Below are 12454 nucleotides of genomic sequence, written 5' to 3'. Positions count from 1 at the left end.
TCCCAGTGCCACCAGTTTGTGCTGGAATTGAAATGTGTGAATGTAGGTGCTGTCACAACAAACGTTTGTAAACATGGGACATTTTGGACTGTTCAGTTGGACCAGCAATGAATTGGATCCTCTTCTATACTCCAGTCGAGTCTGTCGAAATGAAGGCACTTCCAACATGCATTCATCCTTTGAGCGGATGGTCCACAGGGGCGCACAAGCCTAATTTTTTTTACTTTTGAGAGGCTGCAGTCGAGGTACCCGACAGCATAATTTCTGTAGGAAACCAGTAAAGTCGGTCTATTTTCTGTCGTCCATCGTAATACCTCATCAAAGATATTCTGTAACCGAACAACTGCCCCTGGGATGGACATTGTTGCTGACACAAAGATTGGATATCATCTGTATGTCCTTAAAACCTGACACACAGGAGAGAAATATAAATTGAACAATATTCCTGACAAGGCTGATCCTTTCAGTAGTCCAGTAGACACTGATTGCAATGAAGAAAGAGGGTTATCTACCCAAATTTGTTTTCTATTAGCAAGACAAGATTTAAACCAGTCCAATACTGACTGTGCAATGCCACAATCACTCTATTTCTTCAACAAAATCTGATGATCAAGGTATCAAATGCAGCAGAGATATCAAGAAAGACTAGCAAATAACTAACACACTGATCTAACCCCTTCATATATCTCATCAATTATGGCTGCTATTAGTCCTTCAGTATTATCCGTTCGGAATCCATGCTGGAATGGATCCAAACATTTCACTTTAAGCTATTGAAAAACAAATTTCTCAACTTTTGTCAATACTGGAAGTGATGGTACAGGATGAAAATTGCTAAGCACACTGAGGGGTATTTTCAAAGCACTTAGACTTACAAAGTTCCATAGTATCCTATTCATAAGTGCTTTGAAGTGAGCCCCATTGTGTCCTAAGGCAAGATTTTTTTTTTTTTTTTTTTTTTTAACTTTAGGTCAAATCATGACCACTTTTGAATTCATCAGGAAAATACCTATGTTCCAGAATTTTGTTGACCATAATGGGGATCACCGGACTATCCATACATTTCAACAGATATGGACTGCAGACAACCACAACTGATCCTGTAGGACTGCAAGAGTTCAAATTAGCTCTCACCTCCCTCTCGCTCACAGGTAGTCACACAGGCCTCCACCTCCTGACTATTTGGGGAACAAAGTTGCCATATTGGAAATTTTTGAATAAAAATAATTTTGCAAAATCATTTGGGAAGCAAATGTACCAACTTCAGCAGTTTCACCGTCTGGGTCAATGAGCAAACTATCTAAAACAGTTCCTTAGGACAATTCAGAGACTCGCTGATCCAGTTCCGATAGTAACTTCCCCTTTCCATAACTAGAACTACTTTGTATTCCTGCAATTTAAGTAAATAGGTGAACTAATGGTCTTCTTCCTTATTCTTTTTTTCTCCACTCATGCCGTAATTGTTGCATCCCAGAGATAAACCAAGGTAAAGACTTGGCCATATTTTGATCTTAATCGTTTTCACAGGGGCAACTTGATCCAAAGCCTGAGTCTGAGTAGTTTTACAGTGTTCCACAGCAGCATTTACTGGTAGTCTGAGCACATCATCCAGTAACAGAGCCCAAGTATTCTTGACACAGGGTCAATTTTCCCTCTAACCAACTTGGTAGTCACAGCTCTCTGAATATTTGTCTTAAACTCAATCGATGGCAGTTGAAGCAATAGATAATGATCTGTCCACACTAGCGGCAACATATGTACTGCGGTTCGAGGGGGACCATTGGTTAGACATAAAAACAAGGTTCAACACAGGTCCTGCCACATGTGTGACTTGGGTCATAACCTGAGTTAAATTCAAAACAGATAAAAGCATCTAATAATAGATGTGAACACCCTACTCCAGGAATCGTGGGTAAATTAAAATCACCTAATATAAAACTTGATAAATCAGCAGGTAGTGTAATTAAAATGTTCAAAGCTGCAACTCAGTAGGAGGATAGTATATCACATATACAGACCATTGTGATTTCTTCACTAGCACATCAATCAGCCCTATAATATCTGCATATGGGTAAATCCTTTCTAAATATAGAGACTCACGATAGAGTAATACCCCTCTCGCTCGTTTGTGGTCTCTACAAATCCAGTACCAGACATACCTCTTTGGACAGCAACATTTAACCAGCTCTATACCAGATGACTCTAACCACAATTCTGTAGTAGCAAATACATCTAAAGTATGTTGAACAGTAGTATCCTAAATTAACATAGTCTTGTAACACACAGAACACGTTCAAATGTCCCATCTGCACAGATATGGGATCCTTCCCTTTTGACCAACATCAGCAATTTGCCGGGGTGGCGACATACCATACCATCCTTGGCCCATTATTACTGATACGGTCTTTGCCCTGAAAAGGACAGGTACAAATCAAGGTAAGGTATACATAAAAAGTAGCACATATTAGTTTATCTTGTAGGGCAGACTGGATGGACCATGCAGGTCTTTTTCTGCCGTCATTTACTATGTTACTATGATACCTTACATGTGCTGGCAAGAACACCAAAGACACACTGTCATGGCCCCCAAAGTGCCCAAAGGAGAGCCCTAAGGACCTCCTTAGAGCGCTTCTTTGTCGGCATGCTTCCTTTGACGTTGGCCTCCTGCTCTTCACTCCATGCATCCATTGATGTCACCAAGGATGGCGCCAGCAATGTCCCTGCAGGGAAGTTGGACTGTTAACACCAGCGAGGAAGAAGTGCAGCACAGATGGAATACAGCAGAACTTGGGGCACAGCACAAACACCACTCAACCTCCGGCTCTTCACTCTGTGCAGGAATGTTGCTTTTAATAAAAGACCTTATAAATTAAAAAATAAAAGGCTTTTCACCCTGTACATGCTACAGAAATGGCCTTTGCCAAAGTTCCAGTGACCTGCCAAAGTTCCAAGGTTCTTTACTTAATCCTCATCCTTCTTGAACTATCAGCTTCTTTCGACAGTGTTGATCACCACCTATTTCTTAATATGTCCTTGATTACTTTGCATTGTTTGATGGTTATTGTGCTGTTTACATTCCCTTATGTGTTACCATTTTGATATTTTCTTTTTTAGTTTTTCAGTGATCATTTTATTATTATAAACCACTTTGATATACTGCCTTTCAATCCAAAAATATACCAAATTTTATGAGATAAATACCCTGTCTTTACTTGGATTTTGGGGCTCTGTCCTGTCTCTTTTCATCTCTTCTATCGCACTTTTAGCTTATGCTTTTGTGGATCCTCGTTTGCTGATGTCCAGTTATATGTTCCTTTAAGCTGTGCTTGAAGAGATCAGTTAGAGAAATTGTCACGTTTGACTGTCATTAAGAGCTGGATGATTTTGAATAAATTTCAATTGAATACTTCCAAGACAAACTTTTTTTTTTTTTTTTTTGTGGATCAAGAGAAAATTGTCCCTTTATTTGTCCTGCTTTGATGTGGGACAGATCTACTCAGTGTGTTTCTTCTAGCAAAAAAGGTGCCAGTACTCAAATGCCAGGCCACCCTTCAAGGGGTGGGGTGATCACTAAGGGACCCACCCCACAATAGCCAGGCCCCCCTGCAACCAGTCACAGAATCTATGACAAGGCAGAATTGGTGTGTAGAGCCTGAGCTCATTCATTAAAACTTGGGGACCATGGGTCAATTTTAGTAGACAATGGGAAAGGTGCCGGTACTTAGTACCCCCACAAAAAAAGGCCCTGGATCTACTATTCTGGCTAAAGATCAAGTACGTAGTCCAGGGATTGAACTGAATACTGGACTTTTCTTTTGAAGCACATATTTCACAGCTTCATAGGATTCGCTCCTATTTTTCTACACCTGATGCTCAACTGTTTTATGCCATTGATTATTGCAATGCATTATTTGTGGGCCTACCAGCTAAAAGTCGAGACTTCAGCGGGTTCAAAAAGCTGCTGCTTTACTTTTGATAAATGCTAGTATGTTTTGTCTTCTTTGCAGTGGCTCCCTGTTGATAAGTGCTGTTCTTTTAAGCTGCTGGTTTTAGCATTTAAGATTTTCATAGGATGGTGCCTAAGTGTTTCTTTGAGGAAATTGACAGTTTATGCTCTCAAAGTGAGAGTCCTTTTTCTCTTCCTTCTGCTAGATCTTTTTGTCTTGAATGTGCCTGTATTCGTGCATACGCTTGCTCTTTGGCTTTTTTTATGGAATGGTGTTCCTTTGTCCCGCAAACATTGTGATTTATTGGAATTTTGTAAGAATACTAAACCCTTTTTATTCCCTTGATTCATATGAGGTGGCTTGGGATTTATGGTGTTCATAGTATTTTTTTTTTATGTATTAGTTTTGCTTGTTTGTATTTTATTATATTGTGTATATTATGCATATTTTTGTAACCCTTTCTGAGCATCAGCAGGAGAGTGGGCTAAATATTTGAATAAATAAGATAAAACACACAGTTCAGCGCAGTATGGTAAGGATCACTTTTATTCAAATGAGCCTGAAGTTGTGCCTGTATCAAGGGCAACAAAAATTGTCTACAAACAAATCAAATTTAAAATCTTCAATAACAGATACAGTATGCTTTTCTATAGGTTTTGTTTGTATTACACCTGAACCATATTGATTTAGTTATACATAAATATAAACAGTGCAATATAAAGTGCAATTAAAAAAATACAATTCTTGCATGCACCCTGTTGTCTTCAATTTATCTCCAAGTACTAAAATTACGTCTGGCAGACATGTTCCAATAATAATCCTAAACTTTTTTATTTATTTATTGCATTTGTATCCCACATTTTCCCACCTCTTTGCGGGCTCAGTGTGGCTTACAATAAGATATGAATAATGGAAATACATTTGTTACAACTTGGTTATAGGTTACATTGTACAAGTTTTGTGAAACCATCGAAGTATCATTAAGAATATGACAATGGGACATCAACATTGAAACGTTGGAAAGAGACAATGGGAAGCTTAAAGGGCAGTGTTAAGACACAGAGATATATGGTGTACATATTCCTGTGAGCAGATGTATGAGTGATATGGAATTACGGGGGATGAGGGTTAGGAGTGGATGTATGGAGCATTGATGATCAGTGAGTGTGGACTCTGTGTTTTGGCTCTTGCCATAAATTGTTTCAAACAGATGAGTCTTCAGTAATTTGCGGAAGGAGGCTTGTTCGTAAGTCATTCTTAAGTTGCGCGGCAGTGTATTCCAAAGTTGCGTGCTCGTGTGAGAAAAGGTTGACACGTGTAGCGTCTTGTATTTCACGCCCTTGCAATTAGGGAAGTGGAGGTTGAGGTATGTTCTGGATGATCTTTTTGCATTTCTGGTTGGAAGGTCTATCAACTCGGACATATAGGCAGGGGCTTCACCATGAATGATCTTGTGGACTAGTGTACATACCTTGAAAGTGACGCGTTCCTTAAGTGGAAGCCAGTGTAGTTTCTTTAGTAGTGGTGTTGCCCTTTCATATTTTGTTTTTCCGAAGATGAGTCTGGCTGCTGTGTTCTGGGCTGTTTGAAGTTTCCTCATCACTTGCTCTTTGCAGCCTGTGTATAGTGAGTTACAGTAATCCAGATGGCTTAGGACGAGGGATTGCACTAGGTTGCGGAAGACGAATCTTGGGAAGTGGAACATGCAGTGGAACATCTTCTTAGTTGTGTTATTTGCGTGAGTTTCGAGAGTTAGGTGGCGGTCGATAGTGACTCCAAGAATTTTTAGCGTTTCTGAGATTGGAAGGTTTTGGTTTGGTGTGTTTATCGCGTTGAATTCATTTGTATTGTATTGGGAGGTGAGTATCAGGCATTTAGTTTTTTCTGCATTTAGTTTCAGACGAAATGCATCTGCCCACGTGTTCATGATGTATAGACTTTGATTTCGTTGAATATTTCTTTGATGTCTTGTTTGAAAGGGATGTATATCGTCACATCATCGGCGTATATGTATGGGTTAAGGTTATGGTTTGATAGGAGTTTTGCTAGAGGGATCATCATAAGGTTGAAGATAGCTGGTGAGAGAGGTGATCCTTGTGGAACTCCACATTCAGGTGTCCATGCCTTGGACGTGGTTGAATTTGATGTGACTTGATACGAGCGCAATGTTAGGAACCCCTTGAACCAGTTCAGGACGTTTCCTCCAATGCCAAAGTATTCCAGTATGTGTAGTAGGATTCCGTGGTTGACCATGTCAAATGCGCTTGACATGTCAAATTGTAGGAGGAGTATATTGTTACCAGTTGCTATTATTTGTTTAAATTTAGTCATAAGGGTGACTAATACTGTTTCAGTGCTATGGTTCGACCGGAATCCTGATTGGGCATCGTGCAGTATTGAATGAATGAATAAGTATTCAATGAAACACCCATCCACTTACAAAAACAATGCAATTAAAATGCAGCAATACTAATAGTAGCTCATTGTATAAATTTATGGCAATCATGCCTTCTATGAACAACAAATTCCTAAAATCTTCATGTTACAAAAAATCTGCAGCAGGATAAATTGGAAACGCATATCCTCCTACCTTTCCACGGGATTAATTCCTGAACTAGATAAATGTACTGAAGGTCCCAGTAAGGTAATGGCTGCACAGAACGTCTGTGCATGCTTGGACACATCACTGTTTTGGTGTTCAGTATGCTAGTCCATACCAGATAATATCGCCCACTGGCATGTTTGATTTTTACCCTGCTGCTACAGAGAACTGCTTGCTGCGGGTAAGCAACTGCACTTTTTTCTTCTCTCACGTTATCCATTTATGTTGGTGTATATGAAATTTGTCCTAAATGTAGTGTCTGATCTGATAGCTTATATATACACTGCTCACCGCTCAAAAATTTTAATTGCATAAAATTTCTCTTCCCCCCCCCCCCTCACATTTTCACCTGTTTAGTGCAAAATATAGACTACAGATGTAAATTCTCAAAACTGAACATATTGTACTTCAGTTACTAAACCGAAAATAAAATAATTTCTCTTAACTTTGTTGTCCGGTGACTTTGTTTTTTAAATCATCTTATTCCCTGTCTGTGCTCTGAACTCTATATTTTCAGGACCTCCTCTCTCGTCACTTTCTTTTCTCTCCTCCTCTCTTCTTTACTTCTTCCCCTTTCACATATTTCACATTTTTCTTCCTCCTTATATCTTTCTTGTTTCTGTCCCTTCCTCTTCATCCATGGGCACCATCTTCTCTCTCCTTATGTCTGTCATCTCCTCCAGTCTCTCCTCCTATCCCGTGGGCATCATATCCTCTCTTCTCTCTTTCCCTTCCTCTCTATGGGCACCATTTTCTCTTCTCTTCCCTTCCCCTCTTAGTCCTTTCCACTGCAGCAATCTAATTCCCCCCCCCCGAGAAATCCTGCATTTTTTTTTTCTCTCCAGCTGCCCCACATTCTCTCCTACCCCCCCCCCCCCCCCCCCGCATACACACTGACAGCCTTTTTTGTTCTTTCCTACTACCACGTGACACACTCTTTCCCCCCCCCCCCCCGCATATATTTTTCTCTCCTACCTCTGTCCCCTTCCCTCCCCGATGTTCCTTTAGCTTGTTTACTGCTGTCCGCCATGCACCGAGAGCCTTTTCTCTGCTGCCACCATTCTCTCTGGCATCTCATCCCACCCCTGCCGCACATAGCCCTCCAAACCTGCCTTGTACACCTGGCGGCATTAATCATGTGCTGCTCTGCTCCTGTCTGTAACCGGAGCTCTCCCTCTCTAGCGTCTGACTCCTGCAGCAGGTAGCAGGAAGTTTCATCAGAGAAGACGGGAGGTCTCCGGTAACAGAGGAGGAGTGGAGCAGCATGTGTTTAATGTTGCCGTGTGTACAAGGCAGGTTGAGATGCCAGAGAGTAGGGTGGCAGGAGAGAAAAGACTGCAGCTGTACGGCGGTGGGTAGGAGAGAACAAGTTGCAGAAGCACCGGGGAGTGGGTAGGAGAGAACAAGTTGCAGAAGCACCGGGGAGGGAGGAGAGCAGCATGGCGCGATTAATTGTGTTAAAATTATTAGCGCATGTTAAAACTTTAAAACACTAGTGGCATTAAAATGTGTTAAATGAACAGCCTATATATATAATATACATACACACTTTCACGCATACAAATAAAATGTTATATAATCTAAAATTTTGTTCTCTGTTAGGAATCTAACTATTCCTTCAGCAATAAAACATCCACTGGTGAAAACCTGGGTAATTCCTATATGTCAAATGTCCGAATAAAGGAGGAACCTCTGGATGATGAATATGAAAAAGCTTTGGCACCACCACCGGGATTTTTAGATAAGATTAAAGATGAACCTGAGAACTCTGAGGTGAGAACTTTTTTGTATTTTTAGTTTTTTGTACTGTACATATGTAACTGACAGAACTGAGCTATGCAAAATAAGTTTCTATACTTTTTAAATACTATATTTACAGGAATATGGCCAACCATCCAAACCTCAAGAAGGGGAGCTGAAAATTAGTGCGGTATTTTCAGTTAGTGGGAGTCCTCTGGGTGAGTTTGAGAAAAGGTTTTTCATTTACTGTATAATACAATTATGCTCCTTAGCTGTCAAAATCGATGAGTGCTGCCTAATGTAGAAACTGAGAATTACTGTTTATCTGGCGGATCTGTTAAGCAAAATGGATAGAAGGCTGATAGTTGAGAACTGAAGTGAATGGGCTCTTGGACTCCCCCCCCCCCCCCATTTTGGTTAATGGAACTTTGGAACAAGGGATTGGTTGTGAAATGTTATGGCTAGATGGAGCCTTTACAGAGAAGTCTTCTGCATTTTGTGTCAAATGTTGACTGTCTCAGAAGATGCACTGTGAAAATGTGGTTATTTTGAAAGGTTATTTTGTTGGAATATGCAAAAAATATATATTTTAAATATATTTAAGATTGTAAAATGTTTTCCGTAGCAAAACAATTTTTTTTTCAAATATATTCTCTGTGGTGGCTGGTTGATTTAAAATTGGATTCTTTTTTTAAGCCTAATCTTAGCACCAGTATGAGATTGTTTCTAGCTCACCTTGGGCTTCTTGTGCAAAGCTGCGTTAGTGATCCCTGCGCAGCAAATGAGAGGCAGCCCGTAGGAATTGAATGGGCTTTCTCTCATCTGCTGCTGAGAATCGGTAGTGCAGCTTTGTAAAAGAAGCCCCTTATGAATAATGTCCACAATGGTTGCTAACAAGAAAAAAAAAAAAAAAAGGCAAATTTCAGCTTTATCATTAATGTTTTGTATTTCTGTTGACCTGAGAAAAATTAATTCTGCTAAAACTTCAGGAGTTTTGTTTTTTTATTACTTTGTCCTTTTTCTTGAAACTCATTTTTTTCCATTAGCATGTCACTGTCTAGAAAGACTCCTGTTCTCTCAAAGACTGATCCAGCAAAAAGGTTTATTTGCTTATTAGAGCCTTACTATAGGACTGAGTTTTATTGCGTACACTGAATATGAGGACTTGTTCCTCTCCTGTGTATTACTCTAAAGCTGTTCTGTGCTGAGAAAGCAAGAGTATTCAGTATCCTGATTTGCTGTGCTTTAGTTTTGTCAGAAAAAGCTGTTTTCATATAATTGTATTTTGCTGCCTTATGGCTGACTGAATTAACTTTAATGACCGAAAATGCACATGAAAGAACAAAATGGAGGCACGTAGTCAAGAAGAGGAATAAGCATTACATATTTTTAAAATAGTTACTCATTGAAATGGATAGTATCTCTGTAACATAAAGTTTTCTTACTTTTGCCTTGTTGAGATCACTGTTAGGGATGGAATCGGCTACACATGGATGACGATATTTTTGATGATGCCAGGTCAGACCTGCTCTCCAAGAGCTCAGAAGAGTCTAGAAAAACTCTGGGCATGCTTCAGTGCTCCTGCCTCTGCACCATTGCTGCTGCTCCTCAGTCTAGACACATGAGGCGGCCACTATGTTGTTTATAGGCTTGAGGATCTTTTGTGACTTCTTTGCTCAGTCATGTGCATTCTGTATTTCAGGTGGGGTCGTAGAGGAGTAGAGAAAATATTAGCTTTTGGTGATGCTTAGATTATATGATGCAGCTGTGCTAAGTATTATGGGAACAGTTTTTGTAATACAAGTTTCATTTTTTGTTTGTTTTTAATGTTACTGCTTTCACTATGTAGGTGTCTAAGTTTCAAGTTTTTGGTCCTCAGCTCCTTCATATCTGACTTCACTTATTACACTCCACAACCTTCCCTATTCATGATTTCCATTTGCCTGTTCCCTCTGCAGCAAGCCGTGGCCTTGAGTCCACTCTTCAAAGTGCTTCTTCACACACTGCCCCTTCCCTCTGAAACTTGCTTCCTTTAACTCTGTGCTTTCAGCAATCGTTTCCAAAATTTAAGGTGGCCCTTAAAACATTTCTCTTTACCAATTCTTTTGTTGGCAGTTAGTGTGGCTGACATGTGACCTGCAGCTCGCTGTGCTACAATCCCTTTCCCTTCTCCTCCCCCCCCCCCCCCCCCCCACTATCTTTTTCTTGTTCTCTATCCTATTATTTTATGGAGTTCTGATTTTATTATTGCTTGACAGCCTTGTTGGCTCGTATAGAAAGGCAGTATATCAAATAGTAACATAGTAGATGACGGCAGAAAAAGACCCGCACGGTCCATCTAGTCTGCCCAACAAGATAAACTCATATGTGTATACCTTACCTTGATTTGTACCTGTCTTTTTCAGGGCACAGACCGTATAAATCTGCCCAGCAGTATTCCCCACCTCCCAACCACCAGTCCCAACTCCCTTCTCCATCACAGACTGTATAAGTCTGCCCTTGATTTGTACCTGTCTTTTTCAGGGCATAGACCGTATAAGTCTGCCTTTGATTTGTACCTTACCTTGATTTGTACCTGTTTTATTTTTTTTCAGGGCACAGACCGTATAAGTCTGCCCAGCGGTATTCCCCGCCTCCCAACCACCGGTCCCGCCTCCCATCTCCATCTCAGACCGTATAATCTGCCCAGCAGTATTCCCTGCCTCCCAACCACCAGACCCGCCTCCCATCATTGGCTGTGGTACAGACCGTATAAGTCTGCCATCTACTATCCTCGCCTCCCAACCACCAACCCCTCTTCCCCCCACCTGCTCCTCAATCCAGTTTTGGCTAAGCTTCTGAGGATCTATTTCTTCTGCACAGGATTCCTTTATGTATATCCCACGCATGTTTGAATTCCGTTACCGTTTTCATCTCCACCACCTCCCGCGGGAGGGCATTCCAAGCATCCACCACTCTCTCCGTGAAAAAATACTTCCTGACATTTTTCTTGAGTCTGCCCCCCTTCAATCTCATTTCATGTCCTCTCGTTCTACCACCTTCCCATCTCCGGAATCAATAAACATAATTATACCTCACCTAGAATAGTGGCAGTATGGGATATAAATCTTTTAAATAAATAAGGTTTAACATTATTTAAATAGAGAGCAGAAAGGCCCCATCCGTCCGACTGAGTGGAAAGACTAATCTGAAGAAGAAGAGCAATGGTTGCGTAGGAGGGAGTGCAAGTGTAGAGGTTTTTTTTTTCTGGACTCTTCTGGGCTTGGGAGAGCAGATCTGATCCAGCGCCATCAAGGATGAAGTCATCCACGTGTGGCTGATTGCTGTTCATGGAGAACCCCTGTTACAGGTAAGTAACTTCACGCTCTCTCTCCTCTTCTTGTCTCCTAGCTCCTCAACTAGCAAGTAGCTTACAGCCCCCATTGCCATCACCTGCCGTGAATAAAACGCTACCGACTGGTCCCTCCATTCCTACTACAGCTGTGCGTGTTTCCTGTTCTGGCTGTAAGAAAATCCTGCAGAAAGGGCAGACAGCATACCAGAGGAAAGGGTCCACACAGCTCTTCTGCTCCACACTCTGCCTTACTGGATACACTGTTCCTGCTACCAGACCACTGACTCTCACCAAGAAAACCTGTTCCAGCTGTTCGAAGTATAGCCATGTTCTTACAATTTGGTTACATTTAAGGCTCTGCTAACCTTTTGTAGAAATCTATACACAGCTATGAAGTGGAAAAATCATGTTATCTGTTTTCTCTCCTGCTTTTGCTTTTTTGCTTTTCCTCCTGGCCACTCCTCCAGTGAGGAGTCTGTAGGTGCAGTATTTTGTATTGAAATGAATTAAAGGGAATAGCTTGGAATATGTTCCACGCTAGGCTAGACCTGTTCTTAATAACTTTTTAAAATTCTGATCAGAAGTAGATGGAATATTTGGTGCCTATCAGTGTTTACAAATAGCTTTTTTAATAGTAGAGGTATAGATGGGAATGGGCCACAAGTACACCTTATGTACTCTGCGGCATTCAGTTATATCCACAACTGTAGGTGCAAACAGATTTATCTGTGTAATGTCACTTTTCTCATTCAGTGTGAGAACATGTCTTCAGTTTGTGTGTTTTAATAAGTAGAGCACATGTTTTGGAAACCATGTTGGGATAAGAGAATA

General features: G+C 40.8%; 1 protein-coding gene across 2 annotated transcripts in view; it reads left to right on the top strand.

The window, feature by feature from the left end:
- Positions 1-12454, top strand: part of LOC115480035 (zinc finger MYM-type protein 4-like) — a 129493-nt gene that overhangs the window by 30370 nt on the left and 86669 nt on the right. For both annotated transcript variants that reach the window (XM_030218428.1, XM_030218427.1), the window contains exons 5-7: positions 8152-8322; positions 8429-8507; positions 11680-11941. In XM_030218428.1, the coding sequence (XP_030074288.1) occupies positions 8152-8322; positions 8429-8507; positions 11680-11941 (512 nt within the window). The remainder of the gene's footprint in view (positions 1-8151; positions 8323-8428; positions 8508-11679; positions 11942-12454) is intronic.

Source organism: Microcaecilia unicolor, chromosome 11 (genome assembly GCF_901765095.1).
Source record: "Microcaecilia unicolor chromosome 11, aMicUni1.1, whole genome shotgun sequence".
NCBI classification, from domain to species: Eukaryota; Metazoa; Chordata; class Amphibia; order Gymnophiona; family Siphonopidae; genus Microcaecilia; species Microcaecilia unicolor.
Note: the sequence above shows the minus strand (reverse complement) of the source record. Positions and strands in the feature narration are given on the sequence as shown.